Raw genomic sequence first — 27,827 nt, forward strand, 5'->3', positions numbered from 1 at the left:
GAGAACAGGGTATGCCCCCATCTCTGGAGAATTTGTGTGTGTCCCATTTTATATGTGTACTAAAAGTTCCCTGCATTAGAGCAAAACGAGAGCCAGTATGGCAGTGTTGGACTAGAATCCAGGAGACCCAGGTCTGATCCCCCACTCTGCCGTGGAAGCTTGCTGGGTGACCTCGGACCAGGCACACACCCCATCTGCCTAACCTGTGTCACAGGGTTGTCATGAGAATACAACGGAGGAAAGCAAAACAAAGTAAGCTGCTTTGGGTCCCCATTGGAGAGAAAGGCAAGGCATAACAACTGATGTGGCAGTAGCTCGTTTTCTTCAGAATATTTCTGTGCTCTGTCCTGGATGGTAGTCTTACAGTAGACCCATTAATTCTATTCCCTCTCCTAGTCAGAAATGCATGTGTACAGTGGCCATCGTCACACGGGCCCTTATTTCGTCAGTTTTGCTCTAGAAATCGTTTCTTCTGTTATTGTTATTAGAACGGATTCTCCCATCTTTAGACGACTGCTTGCGCTTCCAGTCAGTCACATTAAAAGGGAAAAGCACAATTCGATGGTCAGTCAAAGTGCCTCCAGAAACAGGGCCCTAAAAATCCTGCCCTTTCCCCCCACATATTTGCTCTTCTATTATACCAATGTTGTGCTGGGCCAACCCAAAAGCTAACCGTGATAGGTAGCAGAGGTTTCCCGCCCATGGCAGAATATCACTATAGCACAATAGTGCTATAAGGCTGATGTTTAAGAAAAAAAAATACTTTGAAGCTTAATTGTGGGTCGCGCTGGAGCTTGTGGGAGTGTAGGGCAGGAGAATCAGTGTTAGGTGACACAGATGATCGGGGAGAGTGAATGTCTGGTGTTGCAAAGCGTTCATAGTCGATCCAGGGCGAAGCGGATAAAGACGACATAAAGAGTCATGAAGTGTGAATTGGGGAGAATGGCGAAATCGCAAGAGAGCATTCAGGGGGAGATGGCGCTAGTTTGGCACTAAATTTATGGCTGTGTGACGATGGCCAGTGTCAATTCCTACATGAAAACAAGGGTCCCTACAAGAAAACAATCTATGAAGAGAGATCCAATAGCTTGCTAACAATTCATACAATTAGGAAGAATATTTCTGGCAGGAACTCTACCATGCAACATGAACATTTTAGTCCAGAACTCAGGATTCGATTCAGGATGTGTGTATACATTCATGTAAAAAATCCTGGGAAACAAGGAGGTTATGTTGTTCATTATCTGCCAGCAACAGAGAAGGTTTAACTTCCTTGGTGAAAGAGCCCAGTTTCCCATGCATACTTCTTCACTGAGTTCAAGTCTGTAGTCATAACATACAATTTGGAGAAAGTTAGCCACACTAAAATTAAATTGAAACCTTTGAGGTTTAAGCATTTCTGTAAAATTACCTGGTAATTACCTGGTATGTAATGAAGGGAACTTTGACTCTCAAAAGCTTATACCCTGGAAATCTTGTTGGTCTTTAAGGTGCTACTGGACTCAGTTCTTGCACCATGAAATTACCAAGGCTTTTGATATCAGCGGTATTTCAGTCATAAATATCACTCACTGCTGTCCTTTGCAGTCTGCCCCCTTGCTATGTTGTCAAATAGCCAAGGCTGCTCATGTCAAATAATGTTCCACATGGTCATAACTTTGCCTGCAAATATTGTTTTCTGGAGTTTCTGTTTACTTTGCGCTTCTTTTGTAGCCAGGTTCCTTGGGAACCAACAGTTGAGCTATGGACAGGTGCTGTCATTTGATTATCGCGTGAATCGACCTGGACGTCGACCATCGCAGTACGATGTCATCTTGGAAGGAGCGGGCTTAAGAATTGCTGCCCCCCTCTTGCCTCATGGAAGCATGCTGCCTTGTAGTGCCAGCAAGACCTACACCTTCAGGTAAAATTATATATGGAGACACCTGTATACAAAGTTCTCCAGTATAGCCAGCCTCCTCAGAGATTCGTTAACATAGAATTGGCAGCAATGGGCTGGTTCACACATTTGTCTCTTGATGACTGCAATATCAAGTGATGCCTCTTACGTGCGAACTCACCATCACAGATCTAATGCCAGAGACAGAGCTTACATATTGTCTAATGCCACATCAAACAATGCATTTCTCTTAAGCCACTTCATACGTTCATTTTCCAGTCATCAAGTGCTGAGTAAGCAAGGGATGCAGAATCGGTTGGTGTGCAAGCGTGTATGAATGAGTTTGGTGAAAAAGTACCCCCTTTAAGACTAACCAACTTTATTGTAGCATAAGCTTTCGAGAACCACAGCTCTCTTTGTCAGATCTGACGAAGAGAGCTATGGTTCTCGAAAGCTTATGCTACAATAAAGTTGGTTAGTCTTAAAGGTGCTACTGGACTCTTTACTATTTTGCAACTACAGACTAACACGGCTAACTCCTCTGGATCTGATTTTTGTTCCCTAAACTCAATTTATTTATCTTTACCTTATATGAAGGCATCTCTGTTGTTACCTCTAACTCTGTTGGTTCTTAAGTTGCAAGCAGTTTTGACTGCCAAAAACAGCACTAAGACATTATCGATAACAACTCTAGTATTACTGAAGAAGACCCTGTTTTGAAGTGCTCGATTGCTGAATCTTGCGTTTGTACTGATCATTTGATATGCACACATGTCACCACATTCTCTGCTCCCCTGGGACATGTGGCATATGCACAGCTTGACCACTTTATGGATGCTGAAAGAAGTTTGTGTCCACCATTAAATAAGTCAAACAAATGTATGTGGCATCATGTATATACAGTAATCTGTGTAAACAGATCCTCCTGATAGTTGGATATTGAGCTATCTTAATAATTCACCTCCTGAATTCATCTGCTGCACAGAAAGTTTATGACAATGCAATCTCTAGCAGTATGTGGATCCTATCCAATTGATTGTGATTGGGATGGATGTACAAAATTTGTTTTTCCTGATTATATAGGTGAGATTTTTGTTTGTTTAATTAGCAGTTCGGGCTTTTCTTCTTAGAGCCAAGCTACAAGTGATGAATGACATTTGAACGGCAAGTGAACAGACTTGCATGTATCCCTCCCTGTTCACTTGCGCTCCACTTGCACTCCATTACGTGATCAAGTGGTGTGCAAGTGGAGCGCAAGTGAACAGGGAGGAATGCACATGAGTCTGTTCACTTGCTGTTCAAGTGTCATTCATCACTTGTAGGTTGGCCCTTAGTTGATAATATCTCAGTGTTTTGTGGTGGTTTGGTTCTAGGTGTCCTTGCTATGGTGTATTTTGTGTCTAGAACTTTTCTGTTTCTTTCATCATCTCTGGCATGCAGGTTGGATGAGCAAGCAAATAACAACTGGAGCCCTCAGTTGACTGGCATAGAGTTCCGCAGATTAATTGGAAATCTGACAGCTCTTTGGATCAGAGCCACATATGGAGACAGTGAGTTGGGGAGTAGGATGGGGAAACCTGAGCTAAAGGTTGGGTAACAATTTTAACATTTTTCCTTATAATTTTAAAATAAGAAAGATATCCTGCCTTGTAATCCAAAATGATGTTTACTAATTGTTAAAACCCTATCATGAAATTTTTGAAAAATGTATTGTCGAAGGCTTTCACGGCCGGAGAAAGTTGTTGTTGTGGATTTTCCGGGCTGTATAGCCGTGGTCTTGGCATTGTAGTTCGTGACGTTTCGCCAGCAGCTGTGACTGGCATCTTCAGAGGTGTAGCACCAAAAGACAGAGGTCTCTCAGTGTCACAGTGTGGAAAAGATGTTGGCAGGTAATTTATATCTACTCAGGAAGGTGGGGTTGGGCTGAGTCATCCTGTAAGAGTTTCCCAGGGTGTGAAATGCTAATGGAGGGAGGCTTCACTGTATCCTGGGGAGGTTCTTTAGCATATGGACTGGTGCTTGATGTGCTAATCTTCTCTGCAGGGCTATTGTCGGGTATAGAGTATTTTGTTAGCCTGGTGTTTTTCAGGACTGGAAACCATGTTCTATTCATTCTTAAAGTCTCTTCTTTCCTGTTGAAGTTTTGCTTATGCTTGTGAATTTCAATGGCTTCCCTGTGCAGTCTGACAAAGTAGTTGGAAGTGTTGTCCAGTATTTTAGTGTCCTGGAATAGGATACTGTGTCCTGTTTGAGTTAGGCTATGTTCAGCCACTGCTGATTTTTCAGGATGGCTAAGTCTGCAGTGTCTTTCATGTTCTTTTATTCTTGTCTGGATGCTACGCTGTGTGGTCCCAGTGTAAACTTGTCCACAGCTGCAGGGTATGCGGTATACTCCTGCAGAGGTGAGGGGGTCTCTACTGTCTTTTGCTGATCATAGCATCTGTTGTATTTTTCTGGTGGGTCTGAATACTGCTTGAAGGTTATGCTTTTTCATAAGCTTTCCCATCTGATCAGTGATTCCCTTGATATATGGCAAAAACACTTTTCCTGTGGGAGACTGTTTTTCCTTGGTTGTTTGATTTATCCTTGGTTTAATTGCTCTTCTGATTTCATTTCTGGAGTAGCCATTTGCTTGGAGTGCATGTTTTAGATGATTAGTTTTGAAAAGTGCTTTACAGAGTAGAGAATCTGTTGGCCATTTATTTACTACCAGGGAATCCTTTCCACATTGGCTTGTATCCTACCACTTCACTAAGCAATGTTCAAAGCCTAAGGGGCCTTCTTCCAGTTTAAAAGAAGAGTTACTTAACTTCTGGGAAGTCTCTTTAGTTCCTCCAGCCTATGGCAATATACCATACTTTGTTCTGATTTCTGTGTCTGTGTTACAGATACTTTAAAGGCATGTTTTAGGGCATGGAGTACATTCTATACAAGGAATCTACAACATTGCTCCATCCCTGCCAACCCCCCCACCAACAGGCAAATTGATCCCCCACTTTCCCTGTTCTGGAAGCCAAGCAGGATCCACAAAGAACTAGATGGTTAGAAGGGGTTCATCTCATGATGCCATCAGAATTTCAGCAAGAGTGTGATAGAACATTTCAGGCAATCCAGTCCCCACCTATTTACACAACAATAATTGTGTAAGTCATCACACAAAGGAGGACAGGGGAAAATGCCATATGCTGTCTACCAGTCTGACCACCTGCAGGTGATTCTTACTCATCCTAGGCAATCCCAGACAATTCTGGGATGTGGGGTATTTGTCATGTCACCCTCTCAGGAGTCTATGAAGTATTCACTGTAACGTGTTTCTTCTTGTTCAGGCACAGGCTACCTCACGAATGTTATCCTGGTTTCGGCGCAGCCAGCCTCTGGCCCTCAGGCAGCCTGGGTGGAGCAATGTTTGTGTCCAGCAGGATACGAGGGGCAGTTCTGCGAGAGATGTGCTCCAGGTTACAAGAGAGAGGATTCTGCCAGACTTGGGGCTTTCAGCAATTGTGTGCTGTGCAATTGCCAGGGAGGAGGAACCTGTGATCCAGATACTGGTAAGAAAATCCATAATCTTTTGTTTCATGTGTATAGGCAAATATCTGGTCTCTAATGTAAAAATAAGGCAGCTCCCTGCGGGCCTGTTAATTTACTGATTCAGCTAGGAATCCTGTCTATGACGGAGGAGCAAGCATGAGCACACCTTTCCTCCCCTTATGTGCAAGCCAACATGGATGCTACACATGTGTATGTACAAGTGTATACCCTGCTAATGCAGTCTCCCTATTTTTGAGGCCCAAATAATCTGCGTGCATTAATATATGAGAGTGTTTTAAACTTGCTTGTGTGCACCCGTATGTTTATTTATTACATTTTTATTCCACCTTCCTCCAAGCTGCTGAGGACTGCATTCATGGACATCTCACCACTGTTTTATTCTCCAAACAACTTTGAGAGGCAGATTAGACTAATCGGGATGATCATCTTAAAATTACCCACTGAGCTTCATATTCAGAGTGGGGATTTGAATCTGGGTCTCCTGAGTCCTAATTTGATGTTTTAACCAAGAAGTTTGTTACTGCAGAAGATGCAATAAAGATGTTGAGTGCAATTACGTTTGTTGCTTGCTATTTTGTGACTACTGAGAAGATGTTTTGAAATGGGGGATTAATGCTCCAGATTACCCGTCTGGTCACAATTGGAAAGACTCATGCCAGAAGGAGTAGTAAACAACTTGGACTCCTTAGGGTACAATCATCTGTTTATGAACTTGTGGAAGCACATTCCCAGTATACTTGCTTAAAAGATTGTATCTTATTACTTAAGTGTGTAGTTTGCTTAAGACCTTCTTTGATTGTTTTCCTTAGTTTTCATAGCGATTGTACTTTTTGTTATCTCATACACACAGGAGAACTACCAGCCAGCATTGAACAGCCTATTAATATACTTAAAATGTCTAGGTGGTGGTAGATTCTACTAGGACTACTTAGATCCAGGAGGCTGGCCTGTCCACATAAATTCTGACAGGAAATTATCATAATGGATTTGGCTGATAAGGATAAACAACAGTTTGTAAATTACATTAATTATACTTCTTCAGAAAATTCTGAGTCAAAATGTTTTGATGCATTGCTTTCAGAAAATCAGTTTATTAAAATTAACATATATGTATATTTACATATACCTCAACATTTTTGCCATCATATTTTCACACTCCGCCTCTATTCACATGAGGGAAAGAAGCCCGAGGTTTTTTTAAAGCAGCATAAAAAGCCTTGAAATTGCTTGCAGTCTCTGAACCATGTGTTGTCAAATGCTAATCTCAACAGCTATTCTTTTTTTTTTCTTTTTGACCTTGTCCAGGAGATTGTTATTCAGGAGATGAAAACAGGGAGCACATTAGTTCTGCCTGCCCAACTGGCTTTTACAGTCCCCCATGGAACCTACGGAGTTGCCAGCCGTGCCCGTGCCCGAGTGGCCATGGCTGTTCAGTGCTGCCAGAGACACAAGAGATTGTTTGTAATAAGTGCCCTCCAGGAACCAGTGGTAATGTTCTAATGTGTAATGTCTAATTATGGTTTTTTTTTCTCTGCAAGGTCAATATTCCTTTTCCTATAGGAACATTAACTAAGAGTCTCTGTGAGTTTCCCAATGTTGTGTATTCATGTACAAAGAGCAGAGATTGTGGGGTTTCTGTGCCTTTCGAATGCCAATAGACCTATATGCATAGTGTTGTGGGGAGACATTTAAGAAAAGGTTGTATGTTGCTGGTTCACGTCTTCATCCATTGGTCTTCCATCCCTTCCTAGGCTCTCGTTGTGAGTTCTGCACTGATGGCTATTTTGGAGATCCCTTGGGTGAGAATGGTTCAAGACGGCCCTGCCAACGATGCCAGTGTAGCAATGTTGATCCAAATGCTTCTGGGATTTGCGACCATGTGACAGGGGAGTGCAAATGCAAGGATGGCTTCTTTGGAAACCCTTCTTCTCCCAATCCAGCAGAGAAATGCCAAGGTACACCATCATTCCTACAAATGAATGTTGGCTCCAAGGGAGATGGGGGAGATGGGGACCTTATCTTTTAAGGCCTTGGATATCACCAGGCCTTAGGACATACTTTGGACAATATTAGGCACTGGTTCCCAACACAGTGCCCATGGATGGGTTTCCTGGCACCCATTTGCTTTTCCCCCATGCAACTCTTCCCAAGAGTAAAAAGCCAGTCCTGGGTTTCCTCCACTCCACTGAAGAAGGAGGTGCTTCAGAAGAGCCTAGGAGACACTATTTTTTTGTCAACAAGGAGCACCAATTCAGAAACATCCTCCATTGTAGCAGGATGCTTGGTTTGCAACCAAGTACCGACCAGCCATGGCTGCCATTTTGTGGTGGTGCCCGTTCTCTATACTCAAAGTTCCAAAAGTGCCCGAGGGCTTAATGAGATTGGGAACCTCTGACCAAAATGCTGATTATGAAACTTTATTCCTAGACATGGGATCACTCTCACTCCTGTTTTTGTAGTCACATGCAAATGCCTTGCCTTAACAGGAAATATATGTCAGTAACTTTCTGACAAGGCTATGCCTTAAAATGCTGCCTTCAAGCAGATGAATTCATGTGACTTTGGGTCACTTTAGATGTTACTTCTTTTACAAGTTCTCCACGGAGCCAACCCGTGCTTTGCGTGGTCACACAGCAGCTCCAAGGAATGGCTTCTATACAAAAGGGAGAGTGCAAACGAGCTCAGAAAGCTGCCACCAGAAAAGGGGGAGATCCAGCCTTTCTTCCAAGCTTTTTTCCCTGTGCAAAACTAGCGTGTTTCTGCTGCTGCTGCACATGCACACAATACTTCCACATGGAGCAGCAGACGTGGAGAAATGTCTTCCCCCCACCACATTGTTTTTGCATGAATAAAAAAGCTTGTGGGAAAGGCAGGAGCTCTCCCTCCCTCCGCAGTCATTTTCCGGGACCATTTGCTCTCCTTTGGAATAGAAGCATTCCCCAGAGCTGCTGCGCAACAGTGTGGAGCACAGGTTGGCTCCATGGCAAACTCGCAAAGGCAGTAACATCTATAGTGATCCTTTTTGGTAGCCGGCCAAGCATGCTGCTTGTTCAGGCTCTGCCCTATCGGGAACGTGTTATGTGTAAAGTCAGCCTCCCGCATCCTGCTGAGCTGAAACGCTATTATGTTCGGCCTTATATTATACGTTGGTCTACGTCTGCCTGTTCGGATCATCAGGGCTGTCACTTTGTCAGTTGCTTGGCTGGAGAGAGTCTGTGAGGCATGAAAAAGAACAAGCAAGTATATAGCTATTCCCACTCCACTGGGTTCTTTCCGAATGTTTCCTGCAAAAGAATGCAAAATAAATAGTCTTTGAAAGTGGAGCATTTTCAAAGGTAGCGATCTGAGTAGACAAAATCAAAAAGAGTCCAGTAGCACCTTTAAGACTAACCAATTTTATTTTAGCATAAGCTTTCGAGAATCAAGTTCTCTTCTTCAGTATCAGGCATCTGAAGAAGAGAACTTGATTCTCGAAAGCTTATGCTAAAATAAAATTGGTTAGTCTTAAAGGTGCTACTGGACTCTTTTTGATTTTGCTACCACAGACTAACACGGCTAACTTCTCTGGATCTGAGTAGAGTCTGTTATCAAAGGGAAGGGACTTTTTGTCGCCATCTGCTAAGACAGCAAGTAGGTTCTTGAGGGAGAGAGACTGCAGGGTCAGTTCAAAGTATTTGTCATCCCAAGCAAGGTATATTCATTTTGTCCAGGACCCAGTCTGCCTTGGTTTGGAATTGGCAGTGTGGGGCTAGGAGGGGATGCGCATCCTCTCCTGTGCCACTGGAGTGCATCAGCATGCTCCTTGTTGTGTTGCTCCAAGCAGTTGCTTGGGTGGTTGGCCACAGAACCAACCCTGTGTTTTACCTTTTTTGCATCTTGGAGCTCAGGGCTTCTGATACGGTGTCCCCCCATATTATCATCTCTGCTACCCTTTGAGGACCTAGCTGTGCAACAGAGGTGATGTGAACCAGGTCAGGGGTCCCATAAGGCAATCTTTAATCACATGTACCATCAAGGGGCTCAGCTTATGAACTGCTCTGTCACTTAGAGTGGCTCCAAGTGCTGCAAGGGTAGAAGAAGGCCTTCCTAGGTCATTTCCTCCGGTGGCAACAGCCATGGGGCCTGTTTACGCCTGATAAAAACATTATTAGTGCAGGTATAAATTAAATATATGAATAAATCTACCAACCTTCTGTATCATCATGAGCAGGTCTGATCTGGAGGCTCTCTTTCCCAACCATAAACTTTTCCTTATCCTGTGCAGCTTGCAATTGCAATTCCGTGGGCTCGGAGCCCCTGCGGTGCCGTAGCGATGGGAGCTGCATTTGCAAGGCAGGATTTGAAGGGCCCAGCTGTGAACATACTCGCTGTCCAGCCTGCTACGGACAAGTGAAGGCACAGGTAAGCTTGTTCCTTTTGCACTTAGATATCTGTTGTCATAGCACTCAGTTCTGCCAGAAACCGTCATTCCTGACCGCCTCCCGATACTTTAGGCGCAGAACTAGGACAGAATTGAACACTGAACACTCTGCAGTTAACAGAAGGCTCGGTCACAGGCATAGCGCAATTGTGCACAGAAGTTTCCTTGTTCTTCCAAGTGTGTATTGTTATTACAAGCTCCCCACTTTCCAACTGGAGAAAATTTTCAGGGGCAGTGCTATCTGGGTAGGCAAATTTGTTTGGCTTACAAACATGCGAACAGAGCAGAAAGACAATTTTATCAAACAGACATATCAAAGTTCTGGGCTAAATGAAGCTGGAAGATTGCATTATTTTTAGCTGCATTAATTTGCTTCGTAAGCATAGCGATGGATCCAGTATAACCCACACAGCAACATGAAGCAACAGAGCAGGGCCTGCACGCAGGCGCACTGGCCTCCTTCCCCTACTCAGCAAAAGTGCCCAGGCGGCCACCTCCTTCGCCTCGCGGAGGCTCATGTTAGCAGAGTCAGTGAGCATCAGCTCGAACCCCATCAGAAATGGGAAGCTCCATGCCCTTCAAGACCTCAGCTTTTCCACCCAACGTCACCTCTTCTTTGTAAGGATTCAGTTTCAACCTGTTCACACAGCCATTTAACCACAGCAGTCAGACACTGGTTCAGGGCCTCTCCAACGTCACCAGCTGATTTGGATAGAGAAATGTAGAGCTGAGCTGGATTTCATCAGCATATTGATGACAGCCTCTTCCTAATCCACGAATGATTTCTCCAAAGGGCGTCATATAAACACTGAGTGATTTTAGCACAACAGTGCAAAACCCAATAATGTGTGGGGACAGCCTCTTTCTCCCTCTCCCCTTGCCTTTTCCCCAGAGCTAGAGTGCATGTTATCCTCTTCAAGCTCTTAGAAAATTAATCAAATAGTTGATCAATTACATTGGCACATGAATAAAAACATTCGTTTGAAGGCAGAAAGCATGCTGTTTTTCAGGTGATGCTTGTACGTGTCACAGCAGGCACTATTTTGTAAGAGGCATTCCCTTCTCCATGTGTGTGTGTGTGTGTGTGTGTGTGTGTGTGTGTGTGTGTGTGTGTGTGTTGGGGGATAGCTGTTGTGCTATCCTCCAGTGATGCCTCCCACTTGTAGTTCTTTGGATCAAAAAGACATACGCTTTTTAAAATGCCATCTGAATCAGTACTGCAAAATATGTTGGTTTCCAAAGGATAGCCTGAAAGCATTCTACTGCTCAATCTAAACAGGTCTGGACTTGAAAGCTATCTACACTGGAGAGGCTGACAGTTACATGTGAGCTGTTCCTAGCTCTTTGGAGGAAGAGCAGAGTAAAAAACTGAAAGGGGTGTGCTGCTGGACTAGACTGTACTGGAGGTTTGGGGGGGATGGCTTTTCTCTGATCCTTGAAGTACAGGACCCTGTATGTGTATTAGGTGCCATATTCCAGTTTATGGTGACCCTATGAATTAATGACCTCCGAAACGCCGTATCATTGACAGCCTTGCTCGTGTCTTGCAAACTGAAGGCCCTGGCTTCCTATTGAATCAATCCATCTCATGTTAGGTCTTACTCTTTTCCTACTGCTTTCAACTTCTCCTAGCATTATTGTCTCTTCCTGTGATGGCCGTGTATTTTTAGGGTACGAGGCTAAGGGAATAGATTTTAATGATCAGGTATGGGGTTTTATTCTACTTTGGGGTTTGTAGTGCTAATGAGGTATATCCAACCATCTGCAGACTTTGTGGAGCAGGACTTTCCCACCTCCCTCTCTTGCTATGGTCCATGGGGGGACCCCCCCCCATTTTGTTCCTTGAGAGTCAGTGGGCACTGAAGAACAGCATCAGGAAAAAGCTGGGTGGTTGCAGTGGGTAGGGAGAATCAGTGGAAACTCTGCAAATAGAAATGCTTCTCTTGGTGGAGCTCCATATTCAGATATACCCCTAGGATCGCATGAGCCTTGTTCTGAGCCAAACTCTCAGTGTATCAAGGTCAGTGTAGTCTACTCTGACTGGGAGTGGCTTTACAGGATCTCAGGTCAAGATCTTTCACATCACCCACCAGCTGATGCTGCTAACTGGAGATGCCAGGGATTGAACTTGAGTCCTTCGGAATGCAAAGAAGAGGCTCTTCCACTGAGCCATGCCCTCTCCCTCTTGCATTGTGGGTATTGGTGTTTTATGGTAGTGCTTATTTTAATATTATTTTTTTCCTTCTGTCTGCTTCTTTATGCTTTGAAGAAGCAGATTATAAACATTTAGATGAGGGAATGAAGAAAGGCAACACCATTAAAACAGGGGGACTGCCCAGCTAGCAGCTATTATAGCACATTTGAAGGCTCTGTAGCCCCTGGCCAAGTTCTGAATGTTTTGCTCGGCTTCTGTTCATGTCTTTTCATTGGAGCCCTGCCTTATTTCCAGGTGGATCAATACCTTCAGCAACTGCAGGGACTAGAAGCCCTCGTGTCTCAGGTGCAGACTGGGGGAGTGCCTGGAGATAACTTGGAGCTGGAGAGGAAGATGAGAGAGGCTGAAGAGATGCTCCAAGAAGTCCTGAGAGAAGCCCAGACTTTGCAAGGTAAATCTTTCCAGATGCCTTCAGGATGGAGGTGGAGCTGAATAAGAGAAACAAGACAACTAAGAGCAGCCTAAAGAGTCCTTTCCATCCCTTGGAAAGAATGTAAATAGGATACCAGTTTCAAAACTGGTGAAGTAGCAAAAAGTCTTACCGTACTGCTGAGGAGTCTCATCCCTTTTCCTTTTACCACTCCCACTTAGTGCCACCCGTCTTCAGCCCTGCCCTTTGTTTAAAGAAATGGATGTGAAGCAATATTACACAATGTAGAAAAGTAACATAAGAAAGACCTGGGTTTGAATGCCCACTCTGCTTGGAAATTTACTGGGTGACCTTGGGCCAGGCAACCTCTCTGAGCCTAGGTTGTATTGTAAGGATAAAATGAAGGTGGGGAGAATGACACTGTAAGCCTTTTGGGTCTCCAATGGTCAGAAAAGTCGGATATAAATGTCTAAATAAATGTAAATAAAGCTCTATGAGCCTTTCTCTCACCACTCACACTGGGCTATAGCAGCTGATCCCCAGACACTTAGAAATAACCTGCAGAGCTTTCTTCTAAGACAAATGGAAGGGCCTCCACGCAGCCTCCAGCTGTCCTTTTAATATTGGTTTCTTCTGGAAGCAACTATCAGGTGGTAATTCCTTTTCCTTAGTTCATAACAGAAGGAAGCTTTCCATGTTTTTCATAGGAACTATTCAGATGTAACAGCAAAGCAAACCATGATTTGTTGCTCCACAAAGAAGCCTGGGGAATCTGTAGCCTTGTGTTCCCTGTCTTTCTCTTACATACAGCAAGTTCATGATAGACTTCTGTTTTTATAACAATCCATATTTTATGATTACATCTGAGGCACATGTTATGGTTTGTGTTCTTCTCTACAAACCACGATTTAAGCTACCGTTTCAGATCCTGGTTTGTAGAGGAAAATGCAAACCATAGTGTTTGGTTTGATTGAAATGACAATGTATGGCTTGCTGTGAAATAAGGTTGCCAACTTCAAGTTTGGAAATTCCTAGAGATTTAGGTGTGGCTCCTGGGGAGGGCAGGGACTTCACTGTGGTATAATGCCATACAGTGCACCCTCCAAAGCAGCCATTTTCTTCAAGAGAACTGCTCTCTGTTGTAATCAATCAGTTGTAATTCCAGATCTCCAGACCCTACCTGAAGTTTGACATCTCTATTGTGAAAGTGGAAAGCCTTCATTAGGTTGCTGCAGACAAAGGGGTTTGTTCAGGGAGCAACACATCACGGTTGGCCATCATATCTATTTCATGCCAACATCTCTTTCCACACAATAAAGAAGCCAGCCTCCATTAAACAGCAAACCAACAGTGGAAACCACACTGGAGGATCCAAATCAATAATTACCACACTAAAGTATACGAACAAATATTTACTTTAGTGTGGTAATTATTGATTTGGATCCTCCAGTGTGGGTTCCAACGTCTCTTTCCAAGCACTCCTCTGATTCTGGATGTTAGTGTGGCGGAGCTTAAAGTATTCAGGGGAATCTCACTTTGTCATTGGGAACTGCCTGCAGATAATTTGAATTGTGCTTTCTCTGATGGTTCATCAGCATCTGCAGGACCACTTCCCTTCTTTATCAAAATGTTTCCTCTAGCCTAGTGAATATTGTTTTTTCCTCCTCTTCTCTCTCCATCCTCAAGCCACTGAGAGGTCCTTGGGGGGCCGCCTGTCCAAGATGAAGGGTCAAGAGTTCACCTACCAGAGCCAACTGGATGAGATAAATGAGACAGCCAACCGGCTACAGTCTTTGGGCAATCGGTACCAGAGCCAGGTGCAAGACACCAGGAGGCTCATCCAGGGAGCTCGCTTGGATTTGGAGCAAAGCAAGGCCCAGTTAGGAGGCATGGCAAGTATCCTTTCCTTGCGGCAGTTCCTCAGCTCAGGGAACGGGAGTAGTGGTTATGAACCAAGATACAGAAAGAAATTGAAAAGACGGGCAGGATTTCAACTTCGGCAAAAATGGAAGCAATCAGAGTTCTGGAATGCAACTTGGCATAGGCCCCTTTACTCCTCAGAAGCACAGGTTGATGTTTCTGTCTCCTTTCTTCCCTCGCCTGCTTAGATTATTCCATCTTCGGATCTCCCTGGAGGGTCAAACAGTTTTTTAATCCTAGCCCAGGAAGCCATGAAGTTAGCAGACAGGTGAGTGAATCACTGTCTTCTGTCACTTGGCCCAGTTCTGATTGCAAATGGGTACTGAATGCTGTGTTAGACTAAGGCAAAATGTTAAATTTCAGTTTAAAAGGTGGGGTGGGGGGAGAGCGTGCGCTGGTTTTATAGCAAGGAACTCTAGATAAGGTAACCAAAATTTAGAAAAATTGTCCATGATTTCTTTAATGGTTGAATTCATGTATGCCTGAATTTAAAACATGCAAAAACCCACTTGAAGCCTAATGTGGTGCAGTTCTTGAAAACTTCACATCTTGATTCTAACAACTATATACAAGGGTTTTAAGTATTCTCTCCATGCTTTGTGTTTATCTTTCTATCTTTAATGGTGGAAAGGATTATCCAATCTGTCTGGGGAGGCTCACACAATAGGGTAAATATCATGAACAAAGTGGGGCATTGGATTCACAGGTGCATCCCCCCTCCTTGAATATGGTTGCCAACTCCAACTTGGGAAATTCCAGGAGAATTGACAGTGGTGCCTGAGAAGGTGGAGTTTTGGGAAGGAAGGGGTGTGATGCTACTTGAAGGATTCATTTTTCCCTAGACTCTATGGCATACCATAGGGTCCACACTCAGTTGTAATTCTGGGAGAATTCCAGGCCCCATGAGGATGGCACCCATACATATATAGAATAATAGATATGTCCTTGATCTTAAAATGTACATCCTCGTACAGTTGGCAGATTCTTGAGACTCCTGTACCCTATTTTGATGGGAAAGGATTTCAGGAATCTAATCTCATTATTAATTGGTATGTGTAATTAGTATGTTCCCACAAGCTCATATTCTCTGCTCATGGGGGTTATTCCAGATTTTCAGCTGGCAGTTGTACAAACTGACCCTTTATAAAGGATGGTGGAGGGCACTGCATCTGATAAGGGAACTCATGGTTCTGTCTGGAAGGGACAGAAATGGCTATTCTGAATCTCAGGAGTGACCACCTTATTCCTGGGATGCTTAGAGCAAAATTGGATTTGAAGTTAAGCCTCTAGTTGGGTAGTAGCATTTACAATGATATATGATCCTGGTGGAAAACCAAGCAGCAAACAATATTTTAAGCGCACTCATGTTTTGGGGGTGGGAATTGGAAGAGAGTGATTGAGAGAGCAGGGAAGAGCTCTCAATGGATCAGAAAAAACATGGATGATGGATGTTACTTTCATACAGTTTAAGGTTTTGTGTTTGTTGGGAAATGGTTGTGGAAGACATCCTTTTTGTGTGAACATTTTGTTTCTTATGAGAGCAATTATCTTTGAAGGGATTATGCAAACTAGTCAAACCAGCAGCAATCAAAATGGCAAACGTTAGCAAAGGTACTAATCATAGGGCGGCTCTGTATGGTCCAGTGCCTATGAAATGCCAGCAGAAATTTAGTGATGAGGAAAACGGTGGCTGCAAAAAGGATCATTGATTATTGTTGATTTGGTCCATTTTAATAGGCATGGTTTTGCTCAGCTATAATTTTGTATGTGGCTAAATGTGGCACAATGTATAAAGTTCATTCATTCATTCAAATAAAAAGTAGTTATGGGTAATGCTAAGGGTTTTTTTTTTTTACCTTAATTTTGGTTATTGCTGTATTTGAATTAATTGTTAGGGCAGGGCAAGCTAAAAAAACCCCAAATAAATAAATAAAGATGGCATGAATCTAACTGCAAAGTTCAACAGAATGGCATTTCATTTGCAAAAGGGGAGCAGTACACAGACTCCTACTATTACCCGAATACTGTTCCAGAGGATCTACTGATTCCCAGAAACAAAAAATCCAGAAGAGCAAGATTCAGGGCCAATAGCACCTTAAGGACCAACTAGATTTAGCAAACTCAATGGGTTGCAGCAGGAGGGGGAAGCTGGGAAATTCCTGCTCCACCAAGTCCACGGATGGTTGAATACACACTGGTTCCTCATCCAATAAGTATTCACTTGAATATTGTCTCATTGTGTTCAGGGTAAAGATGAGAAAAGAGGGGGCAGTGATGGCCATGACTCTGCCTGAAACCCATTCCCGGATCATCTTTTTTGTTTTTTCAATTTTGTCTTTCAGCCACCTGCAGCTGGCGAATACTATTGAGCAAGCAGCCAGGGCAGCAGAAGATGCCTCGAGCCAAGCGCTGGCTGTGGTGCAGTCAGCTGCGAGCGGGGGAGGGGTCCTGGCAAACTCTGTGCAAGGGCTCCGGAAAAAGTATGCTCCAGCGGTGCTTAGTTGTGTTCGTTTAAAGGGCATCGGTAGTCAGTTGCCTTTATCTTCTCTATTTGCTCCAGGTCTTATAATTAACATTATGATCATTATCAAACTATTTCCTAGTATTTTACTGTCGTTTCTGCTCGTTGCTGCAATGGAAGTCTCACATATGGATGGGATCAGGGGAAGGTTATACACTGCAAGGAGCACAAAGACACATTGTCTTGCTCTAAGGGATCCCTCTGTGATGACTAACACCATACAGTGTCAGGGGGCGGGGGGAGGGGGGAGGGTTTCCCTTTATCACAACAATCTCTTCATGTGGGAATGGGAGCCAACATGGAGGTGGGGCTAAAACTACCCCCTGTCCCTTGTGACCTCAGCTTTGATCACAAGCCTTACGTGCACAGCCCGGAGTTTATTTATTTTTAGTTTAACAAAATTTATTTTCTGTCTTTCTGCCCTTGTAAGAGCCATTGAAGTGGTTAACTAATAAAAACATACGTAATAAGATCACATTTTAAAATGATCAAAACAACAAGAAAGCATCATGAAAACAGTTAGAACTAGAGCTAAAACATACAAAACATTTTAAAAAATTAAGAGAGCCAGTTTGGTGTAGTGGTTAAGAGCGCAGGACTCTAATCTGGAGAACTGGCTTTGATTCCCCACTCCTCCTCTTGAATTAGTCCCTGGTTGCTGGGCGACCTTGGGTCAGTCACAGCTTCTAGGAGCTCTCTCTCAGCCCTACCCACCTCACAGGGTGTTTTGTTGTGGGGATAATAATGACATACTTCGTAAACTGCTCTGAGTGGGCGTTAAGTTGTCCTGAAGGGCGGTTATATAAATTGATGATGATGATTAAAACAATTAAAACATTGGATGGGAAGGAGGGCTCACTGAGGGAATGCCCAACAAAACTCTCTGGGCTGGGTGGCTGTTGGGCTTGACCATATGGGGAGCTGAGCAGGAAGGGGGGCATGGTGTTGTCTCCACTGCCACCCCCCAACAGAATGCCTTGGCTACAAGTAGTCAGGGCAGATTATGGAAGAGCTAAAAAGCATCACTTTTTTGACCCTCCCTCTCCCTTCATATGTTATCTAGGTGATGTGATGCAATCATGGAGGGAGGAATATAATGCCCCTGGGCTCAAAATAGTCTCCTCATTTTCAGGTATGATGAAGTAAAGCTGCTGTCCAGTGAGCTGGAAACTGATGCCAATGGAGCTGCTTCGAGTGCTGACCAAGCCTATCAGAGCAGCCAGCTGCTTTTCAGTTCCCTGGCTCGTTTACCAAAGGTTGACACCAGCATTTTTCAGGTAAAAGCTCTCTTTCTGTGTATTTGGTCCCCAAAATGATTGGAAACTTAAAAAAAAATTAGTCCCTGGTTGCTTTCTACCTTGCCTTTTCTTTTCCTGTGCTTTGCAAGAGGAAGAATTTCTATTTGTTATCAACCGTTCCCAAGCTGCATTGTTTCTGACAGGATTTTGACTAGCACGAAGTAGTTTGGCCCTGGGCCAAATCTGAGTCCTCTGTCAATGCCAGTCCCAAGACTCAAAAAGAATGGAATGGTAGCATCCGTGGTGAGGGGATTTAATAATATGCCACCTGGGGAGTAGATATGGGATCTGTGTTGAAAATACAGTATCTTGTGTACAGAGAAGAGACAGAATACTTGCAAGGGGCAGCGGGTCTGACAGTTAGATAGATGGCAGGGTGGGATCCTTCTTTCCTCCTGTCCTCTGTCCTTCTTGCATGTCTCCAGATTGGTATTCTTAGGCTACTTCCTGCTTCTTCCTGGAAGTCCCTCCTCCTTTTTTACTGAGGTAGTTAGTGTCTATTCTGTCTCTAAAAACCCAGGGAGTTCCTGGGTTTTTAGGGCCCAGAATCTTAACCCCTGATTGGTTAACTTGGCTGGGAGCCCATGTGGAGTGTCTCCTCAAAGGCTGTTCTTTTGTGTGCGTATAAGCTGCTGCCCATCAGTTTCCATTGGGGCTAACGTACAAAAACTGTAAGATCCTTTTAGTTAATACTTATTCTGAATTGATTTTTATTAGCCTGTAACATTTAGACTTTGTCTGCAGTTTACTCTAGAGCTGTGGCTGTAATAAATAAAGTTTTTTAGTTGAGATATTTGCAATGATTCTTTCCCACACACCTGTCTGCAAAGCCAGGACTACCGTGATCCTCCTTCAGGGTGTTCCCCTGGGCAAGTGCCCTAGCACAAGGAGGGACTCCCAGGGTATGGGGTGACAAAAAGCCAGGGGTCATGGCAGGCAGGAAGAGGCCCCAGTGTCCTACCTCACAAGGTTGCTGGGAAAGGGCTTAGAGCAGCTGCCTTCCCAACTACAGCTTCCCAGGCGGAGGTTCTGTACCAGCAAAAGAGAGAACCTCCCTGGTTGGCTGAGGTAGGGAAGGACATGACAGTGTCAGTCCTGTGTCTGCCCAGACTACTACATTGTTGCACAGAAGGTTCAGTTGGATCTCCCAACAATATTTTTAACAGAAAAGGAAGTCGCAAAGTGTGCAGCCAATTTGCTGAGGGGAGAATCTATTTTAATTGCGTTATTGCTTGACAGTTTAAAACACTTCCCTCCCTTCCAAAAACAATCACCACCCTTTGAAGTATCGTATTGAGTTAAATATGAAGTAAACCAACTAAGACACTATTGTCAAGAGTTTGCAGTCGTTCTACTCTCTAGCCTAACTACTTGGAAGTGCAACAATATATTTTGTGTGAGTGGGTGAGGGAGGCACACAAAAAACAAGCAACCCTGAATGCCCTTCCTGTCTCCAACTGCCTCTCCTTTGGTCCCTGTGTCTTTGCTTCCCCCTAAAGTAAAGTTGGTTCACTTTTTTGCCTCACGGATGTCCCTCACTAAGATTAAATAAAAGTGGTTTTCTGACCCTGACCAATAATATTGTATCAGGAGCCATGATTCCCTAAATATGGCCTCTTGACACTTTGGAAACAAACAAAAAGAATGTTTTCAGGCCAACTCCAGTTTCCATCTGGCGGACCTCCTAAATGAGAGAGATGACAGTAAAAACCTACTTGATCGCTATGGTTATCATCTGAGGCCTTGCTTCAGGTGCCTCCTGCCTTCTGAGATTCGACAGGGCACCCAAAGCAGAGACTCAGAAGATGAGTGGCAACCCAGGAGAGAGGGCTTCTCAGTAATGGCACCAAAACTCTGGAATCCTCTCCCCAATCTGTCCCTTCTGTTGCCATCTTCCACCAGCAAGTAAAGACTTTGTTTCATTTGGCATTCCCTCAGTGATTGCCTAATGTTTTATTTGTTGTTTTAATGGTTTTATATGTGTATTTTAGTTTTGGATTTAATTGTTTTGATGATGTGCTTTTTTGGTTTTAATGGTTTTTAAGATGTGCTCTTATTATATTTGGTGGCCCTGATGAAGGCAGAAAGGCAGGGTATAAACTATGTAAATAACCACAAAATAAATAACAGAAAAGACCAGTTTTTGTGATCAGCATCAGTGGCACTAAGCAAAGCCATGCCTTTTCCCACTTTGATGTCTTAGGAAGAAGCCAAGCAGCTGCGGCAGAAGGCCGACTCTTTAGCTGGCTTAGTGGAAATTTTCATGGCAGAATATAAGCAGCTGCAAAGCAACATGGGGAGCAAGGAAGAAGAGATCAAGGAGCTGCTGCAAAAGGGACAACATGACAGACTGGTAAAGTGCATCCATATTAATGACCTGGGAAGTGTTGGTAGGCAATGGTGCTGTGGTCTCTAACAGCCTGACCTGTTCCGAGTGGCAGTTGCAGCCAGATGTTTATGCATTTCTAAGATGAAGCTGGCAATACACGTTTTTGGGATAAAGACTTGGAAACATTTCCCTCCCACTGGCCTCCAGAAAGCTTGAATGGGTCTAATCCTGTATTTTCTCCGTGTAGCAGGTTAAGGACTCACATGATACAAAGTCCCCATGGATACTGTGAGAACTTATCACATGAGTGCTGCGAATTCTGTGCCTTCTGGGGGCAGGAGGGCTGTGGTCTGATGGAGGCTACATGGAATGCATGGAGAAGGGCCTACCTCCTGTGCTGTTTTTGTGAACCAAAATGACTCCAGGGAGCTGGCAGTTGCTCCACTGGGAAGCTTATGTTCAGCCATCATTACTCACAAGCTTCCCAGCAGAGCAAATACCCAGCTCCCTTGGAGCTGTTTCAGTTTATGGAAACAGCAGCGGGGGTTGGGGGGAATACTTAAAGCCCTTCTCCATGTATGCTATGGCCACGATCAAAATGCGGTTCCTTGTGCACCTGGGAGGCATGGAACTCCAAGTACACATGGCAACCCACAAGGACATTGTGTTGTGCGCATCATGGGAACCCCCTCTGGTTGTTCTACTCATGCGATCCAAGCTTGGATCTTTAGATGGCACTGGGTACCCTGAGCTTTTGTTTTCAGTCCCTGAATGCAGATCATCTGGGACTAGCTGAGTGTGAGTTCTGGGAGTTGGGCCTGTATTTTCATGCTGAGTTGTTACGTGTGTTCTTTTGTCTTCCTGCCATTGCAGGCATCGGTCCAGTTATTGTCTCGTGCCAACCTTGCCAAGAATGCAGCCCAGAAGGCACTGAGTGCTGGCAATGCCACTTTTGAGGAAGTTGATGGCATCTTGAAGAACCTGAGAGGTGAGTTGCTTAAAAAAACAGGTGCCGTTGGAGCGGTCTGCAGCAAATGTGCGAGTTCTGTGAGGGGAAGGCTTAAATCAGGAGGTGGTGTTCATACTCAGCAAATAACAACAACAATTATAAATAATAACAACAACTGTGCTTATATATGAATAGTTTAGGTGGGTAGTCGTGTTGGTCTTCAATAGAACAGCAGGATTGGAGTCCAGTGGCACCTTAGAGACCAACAAGATTTTCAGAGTGTAAGCTTTCAAGAGTTAGAAGAGAGGTGTCTAAAGAAGGGAGGTTCAGACTCTTGAAAGCTGTTAACTCAAATCCTGCTGTGCTTATATAGCACTGTTCTAGACAGACTTAACAAAAAAAAATTCCAATTCTGTGTCAGGAAAATGTTGCAATGTAACTAATATAAATCAGGTAAAGATTTGCAAATCAGCTTCTATCCAAATGAACTCAGATTTGTGCGCTATATTCTGATCTTTGGGGTTTGGCAGGGCTTGGAATTTTGGAAAGGATTGAGGTAGGTCCATGAATAGACGCTCGTCTGTGTATCCCATACTAATGCACACACAGAGTGGTATGTTTTGCATCATTGTAATTAGAAGCTGTTGAGTGAGGATTGTTAATTGAGTAATGCAGTGTTACCTGCTGCAGTGAAAGTTTTACAGATGTTTACAATTGAATTTTGATTCTAGTTGTTGAGCTGATGTTTGAACATAATCCTTTAGATACTGTGTTTTTAATAGTTTTTATTGTTATGTTTTCAAGGGGTGGTGGTGGTATGGTAAGCCGCCCTGACGGTCTGTTGGGCCTTATGGTAGGCTACAATTAATTAATCAAGTCCGCTGCAGGTTGATAGCAAAGAAGAACAGGTTCTGAACATGAGTGGACCGGCCATTTAACTTACAGGGAAAGTTCCCGGTGGGCCACTCCCATGGGGAACCAATAGCAGCGAGGAGCAAGCAGAACCAAGCCCTAGTAGCTCTGCCAGTGCAGGTGAGCTCAGACCTGGCCAGCGGCACCAACGAGGGGTGTTGGCAGTGGGTGAGCTAACATTCATCGTTGGTGCCGCTGGTCGGGTCTGAACTGAGTGGCTTCTGCAGCACCGGCTTGTAACACTGCAGGGGCCAGCCAGCCTGGGCCTCTCCTGGGTCATTTTACTTCCCAGTTCTGACCTGCACTTCCCTAATTCTACTCAGCCATCTTTACTCAACAGCTGAAATCCAGTTATTCAATAAAGCTGCAGCTTGTTGGCATCCAGTTCAGTGCTTTTGGCTCAAGCTTCTTCTCCCCCCTCTGTCTGGGGAGGTGCCATGGCTCAGTGATAGAACATCAGCTTGGCATGCAGAAGGTCCCAGGTTGAGTAGACAATGCTGACCTTGGTGGTCCAGTGGTCTGATTCAGTATAAGGCAGTTTTGTGTGTGTTGCTGGCACAGATAGGGATTCGGTGGTCTGCATTCAGTGGTCTCCTTACTCAGGTGGGGTCCCTCCCCTTTTGGCTTTTAGAGTTCAATCTGCAGGTAGGTGACAAGCGAATGGAAGCAGAAGAGGCCATGCGGAAGCTTCCTCTCATAAGCAGCATGGTCACCAGCGCCAATGAGAAGGCCAGGCGTGCAGAAGAGGCCCTGGGCACTGCTGTTACTGAAGCAGAGGAGGCCCGAAGAATGGCTGGGGAGGCAAAGGAGATCGCAGAGGGCATTGATCAGGTATGGAAGAATGGAAGAGGTCGTACGGATGGGAATCCTGGGCATGTGGGAGAGAGAGCTGGGCTGGGCAGCTGCACAGGTTTGGGTTTTTTTGTGAATTTGAACTTGCCTCCTCCATCCTAGAGGATCAGGTTGGCTAACCGTCTGCTAATTTAGCTCAGTGTCAACTAAAATATATTGTCACTGTCTTCCTAGGTCTGGGCTCAAGTTTGAGTCTTGTTTACTCTAATTTTTTTTTTTTGCCTCCCAAGTCGCAGCTGACTTATGGAGACCCCGTAGGGTTTCCAAGGCAAGAGAGGAGCAGACGTGGTTTGCCATTGCCTTTCTTTGCCTACTGACTCTGGACTTCTTTGGTGGTCTCCCATTCAAGCACTAACCAGGGCCCACCCTACTTAGCTTCCAACATCTGACAAGACTGGGCTAGCCTGGGCTGTTCAGGTCAGGGCCATTTATACATGTTTACATATGTTCTCCGTGACATCTAGTACCGGTCAGAGTTGAAGATGAGGAGATTTGTTGAGACTGTGATTAAAATATAATAACTAAACAGTGCTAACAAAACTACGATTCTGATGAGATCCATCAAAGGAGGATCTTCTCACTTACCGTTACTTGCAATATTTCTAATGGGATTTTTGTGATTTGTCTAAGTTTTGTTGCCGTTGCTTAGTGGTTTCACAAAAGAAGCAACCCGACTCACTCCTCCAAATACTCATAGTGCCCATCTTGATTTCCATCGCTAGGGATCTTCTTGACTCATGAATATTTCCTCCTATAGTTTTGTTGCCTTTACTTCTCTAGGAAATAGGAAGGCTGGCCTGGGAAGCTAACAGGACAGCAGATGGAGTCTTGGCTCTGGAGAAGGGGATCGTGTCTTTGCAGAGAGAGGCACAGGAAGTGGAAAGCGAATTGCAGAGGAAGGGGCTGGAGGCTGACCTGGATGCCACCATGGCACAGGAAGTGAGTTTTGTAACTCTTTCTGCCTTTTTATCAAAGGGATCTGGAGAGCCCCCCCCCTAACGTTTGTGATTGTTGTCCCCTCTCAAGGCTGTTCAGGTATCCCAGAAGGCAAAAGCAGATGCGGTGAGTGCTGGAGGTGCTGTCCAAGGGGTGCTGAGCACCTTGGAAGATGTTCTTCGGCTGATGGGTAAGGAGGCGAGCTTTATGATTAAAACTACGCAAGGCATTCCTTGACTTCATAAGCAGATTAATCAACTAAAACATCCACGGATTAATCAGTAGAAGGTGATTTCAATCCGTGAGGACAAATTTTAATTGGTGAGGCTGAGCATTAAGAGTTGGCTTTTTAAAAAAAGTGTGTTTGGGGTTTTGTGTGTTGCCATAAGAAATAAAAAAGACAAATTTGTAGCCTTTGTATTGCATCCAGTAGCTCCAAAAAGGCTCCTCTGATGAGGTCTAGGTATGTAACTGATGAATGAATTTGATCATATTTAAATACAAATGATGATCAGTTAAATCAGTTTAAAAGACAGTTGATTAAACCTTTTTAAGTCTGACCTGTCAACAGCTCATTTTCTTCTATTCATTGATTGGCAAAGCACTCAGTGAATGGTTAAGTACTCATGATGTAGAAAGGGCAACATCTGAAATGTAAAATTTCCTTCGTACAAAATCTTGCATGGATACTCATTTTGCCATATTTGGGTTACAGTTCAGATGAATACGGATCGGGAAACTGCATGGTTGCTATCTAGTGCAAGAGGGTATGAATAGCTTGACTTCGTGGTCTACTGCACAGCCAAGAATTATGCTAAGACCTTTGGAGTTTCAATCTGGATTCACACCTTAGGGTCCAAACACAATGTTGGGAATCCTATGCATAGAGCATAGAATGCATACATGGAATCCAATCTGAATCAAGGGCCTGGGGGTGAAGCTTTCTCTCTTTGCCATTTTCCTGACATAGAATCTGTTGGGATAATAATAGCAGTCCAGTATACGGTGTCTATGTGTTTGCCCCAGTGAAGCAAATAGCAATTCCATGGAACTTTTGAGTTCGGGAAAACAACACAGGTTTACAACTTCAGATTTACTTACAGGTTGTCCTCTCCCCTCCCCATTGTCATTTCATACAGATCAGCCTGAGGCTGTGGACGAGGAAGGTGTGGCCATACTTGAAATGAACCTTGATAAGGCCAGAAAAAGAAATCACCAGTTGAAAGAACTGATGTTACAGCTGGAGGAAACAGCCAGCCGTCAAAAACTTCGGGTCCAGACGCTAGAAAGGAGCATCACAGAGATTCTTGCAGATATCAAAAACCTGGAGGAGATCCGTGATAATCTCCCCACAAAGTGCTACAACATACAACCAATTGAGAGACCCTGAAGACTCTGAGGGCAGGATGATATGTATTCTGTTCATTCGGTCTTGGACACAATATTAGGGTTAGGCCAATGGTTTGGGGTTATAGAAGAGATCCAGGCCTCCTAGAGACTAGCTGTATGCAGCTCTGCTGAACAGATTCTCTTCAGGCTTGGATAACAATTGCCTCATTGTGGGTGGCAATGTAACCATGCCTCCAACATTGGAAAAGTAGCTATTCCAGATGTCCTATGTTGGGGTGCAGGAAAGAGGACCAGGCTGCCGGATGAAGAAGCTGACCATGAACAGCTTGGCATGCAAGAGGCACGGCGTACAAGAGACTGTATTACTCAAAAATATACCAGCAGACTGTGCCTTGCTCATTGTGTGGATGTGTCCAAAGTCTGTAGCGAACAGCTGGACCTTGAAACCTTCCCCACCGTATTCTTTCAGGTTATCCCAGCCTTATTTAATGTAACAAGAGGGAAGTCATACTCTTTTAAATTAATTGTGCTCAGTTATCTATCATTACCCTAGAAGGTCCTTCACTTTCATGTCTCCCTCCGTCACTTTTCCATCAGGGCCAGCAGCTTTCATCACCCCAGCAACTTAGGGCCAAACTAGCCGTTGCAGTGTCTAAGGGTATTTTTGAGCTGAACTCACTCATTTAAAAATGCTGCATGCGCCCGATCCTCATCAGGCCTTTAGCGTGGCAGGATCCACTCTTGTTCCCCTCTCCAGTGCTTTTTCAAGCGCCCAAACAGCTGGCAATTGAAAAGGGGTGACAGCGGGGCAGGGGACAAGATCACCCGGTCCCTGCCGTGCTGGAGGCCCAATCAAAATTGGTCCTGGTGGTATTTTTAAAGGGCAGAGTTCAGCTCTAAAATCCAATTGGCTCAATTCAGCTGTCCATCTTAAGGACAAAGCATTATTTGCCACCAGGATCGGTAATGGTAAAAGGGGAATGGGGTATCTAGCTGCTGGGATCTTCTTCAAAACTTCATCTGACCCTTGAGTGGATCAGTCATCCTTGGCTACAGCAAACGGATCTAGAAGAGATTATTCTAGTTTGGTATAATACTGCAAAAAGAAAACAATGTCCAATAATGGCTTACACTGAGTTACACTATCATTCCTAGATCAATAAAGATTAGCAGCTTCTTGCCGAGGCTTGGGCAGAGGTCTTTCCCAGCCCTAAGACACTGGGAGCAGAGGATGCTACTAGGATTGGACCTGTGACCTGTTAATCCACTATGGCAACATTCATATGTATTAGAGTTAATACATTGACGGACACTATGACACTTGGAGGAAGTGATGGTCTGTTTCCACAGCGATTGTCCAGCTGAGCACTCTCAGAGCGGAACTACAAGTGACAAAAGGCACAGGTTGGACACTTGTCAGCTTCCCTCAAGTTTTGATGGGAAATGTGGGCGTCTTGGTCTTGCAGCTTGGCTCTCTGACTGCTGTCCAATGGACTTTTCAACTGTCACTTGTCCAACATTCCGCCAAGCTGCCTACATTTCCCATCAAAATTGGAGGGAAGCTGTCAAGTGTCCAACCTGTGCCTTTTGTCACTTGTAGTTCCGCTCTCATTCTGTTTCCACGCTACCCTTGCGATGGAAGGACTAGAAAGTAGTTGTTATGGCTCAAGTCACACAGAAAGAGCTTCTAGCCCAGAAGTAACAAAAGTGAAGGTCAACACAAATCATATTAGCATAATTTTTCTTTATTAACATTATCTTTAAACGCTTTGCCAGTTTTGAATATTTTTGTCTTTTTTTTTGGTCCACGACCACTTTAGCCACAATGATCTGTTCTCCATGAATATCTGACATCTTCAAATATGTTTCTCCCCTTTTTATTATTATTTTTTTAAAATAAAACAAATACTATGGTTTAAAACTGCAAGTTCAGTGACAGAAAATAAATGTCTTCCTCCCTGTGCAGCTAAACCCCAATTCCTGTGGAGGTCAGAGGTTGATGCTTTCTCCGACCATTTCCACACCAAACCCACCAGCCCCCTCCCCCATTTATGCTACACCCCGTCCCCTTCCCACCCTCCCCCCAAACATAAGCATAACTGAGCACGTGAAGGCAAAAAAGAAGACTAATTAAGACATTATTTACATCATCTGTACCACAATGCTATGTTCCTAAGGCATGCTGTCCTAAACTGGATGAAATTGGAAAGTGGCCTGCTCACTGATCTTGTGGCATTTATTCGTTCCGTTTCTCTCCTTTGCTATCCTTGTTCCTGGTTCCCAATGCAAACTGTCATTTGAGCCTTTTGTTGTTGTTGGAAGGCCAT

General features: G+C 44.2%; 1 protein-coding gene across 1 annotated transcript in view; it reads left to right on the top strand.

Moving 5' to 3' along the window:
• Positions 1–27,827, top strand: part of LAMC2 (laminin subunit gamma 2) — a 56,811-nt gene extending 28,984 nt beyond the window's left edge. The window contains exons 7-23 of the mRNA XM_054981595.1: positions 1,714–1,903; positions 3,320–3,429; positions 5,206–5,427; positions 6,734–6,916; positions 7,180–7,383; positions 9,693–9,829; positions 12,298–12,454; positions 14,120–14,325; positions 14,542–14,621; positions 16,696–16,833; positions 18,007–18,151; positions 20,376–20,525; positions 21,375–21,489; positions 22,994–23,193; positions 23,995–24,153; positions 24,241–24,340; positions 25,290–27,827. Of these exons, the coding sequence (XP_054837570.1) occupies positions 1,714–1,903; positions 3,320–3,429; positions 5,206–5,427; positions 6,734–6,916; positions 7,180–7,383; positions 9,693–9,829; positions 12,298–12,454; positions 14,120–14,325; positions 14,542–14,621; positions 16,696–16,833; positions 18,007–18,151; positions 20,376–20,525; positions 21,375–21,489; positions 22,994–23,193; positions 23,995–24,153; positions 24,241–24,340; positions 25,290–25,540 (2,747 nt within the window). The 3' untranslated portion in view covers positions 25,541–27,827. The remainder of the gene's footprint in view (positions 1–1,713; positions 1,904–3,319; positions 3,430–5,205; positions 5,428–6,733; positions 6,917–7,179; positions 7,384–9,692; positions 9,830–12,297; positions 12,455–14,119; positions 14,326–14,541; positions 14,622–16,695; positions 16,834–18,006; positions 18,152–20,375; positions 20,526–21,374; positions 21,490–22,993; positions 23,194–23,994; positions 24,154–24,240; positions 24,341–25,289) is intronic.

This window comes from Eublepharis macularius, chromosome 5 (assembly GCF_028583425.1).
Source record: "Eublepharis macularius isolate TG4126 chromosome 5, MPM_Emac_v1.0, whole genome shotgun sequence".
Taxonomy (NCBI): Eukaryota; Metazoa; Chordata; class Lepidosauria; order Squamata; family Eublepharidae; genus Eublepharis; species Eublepharis macularius.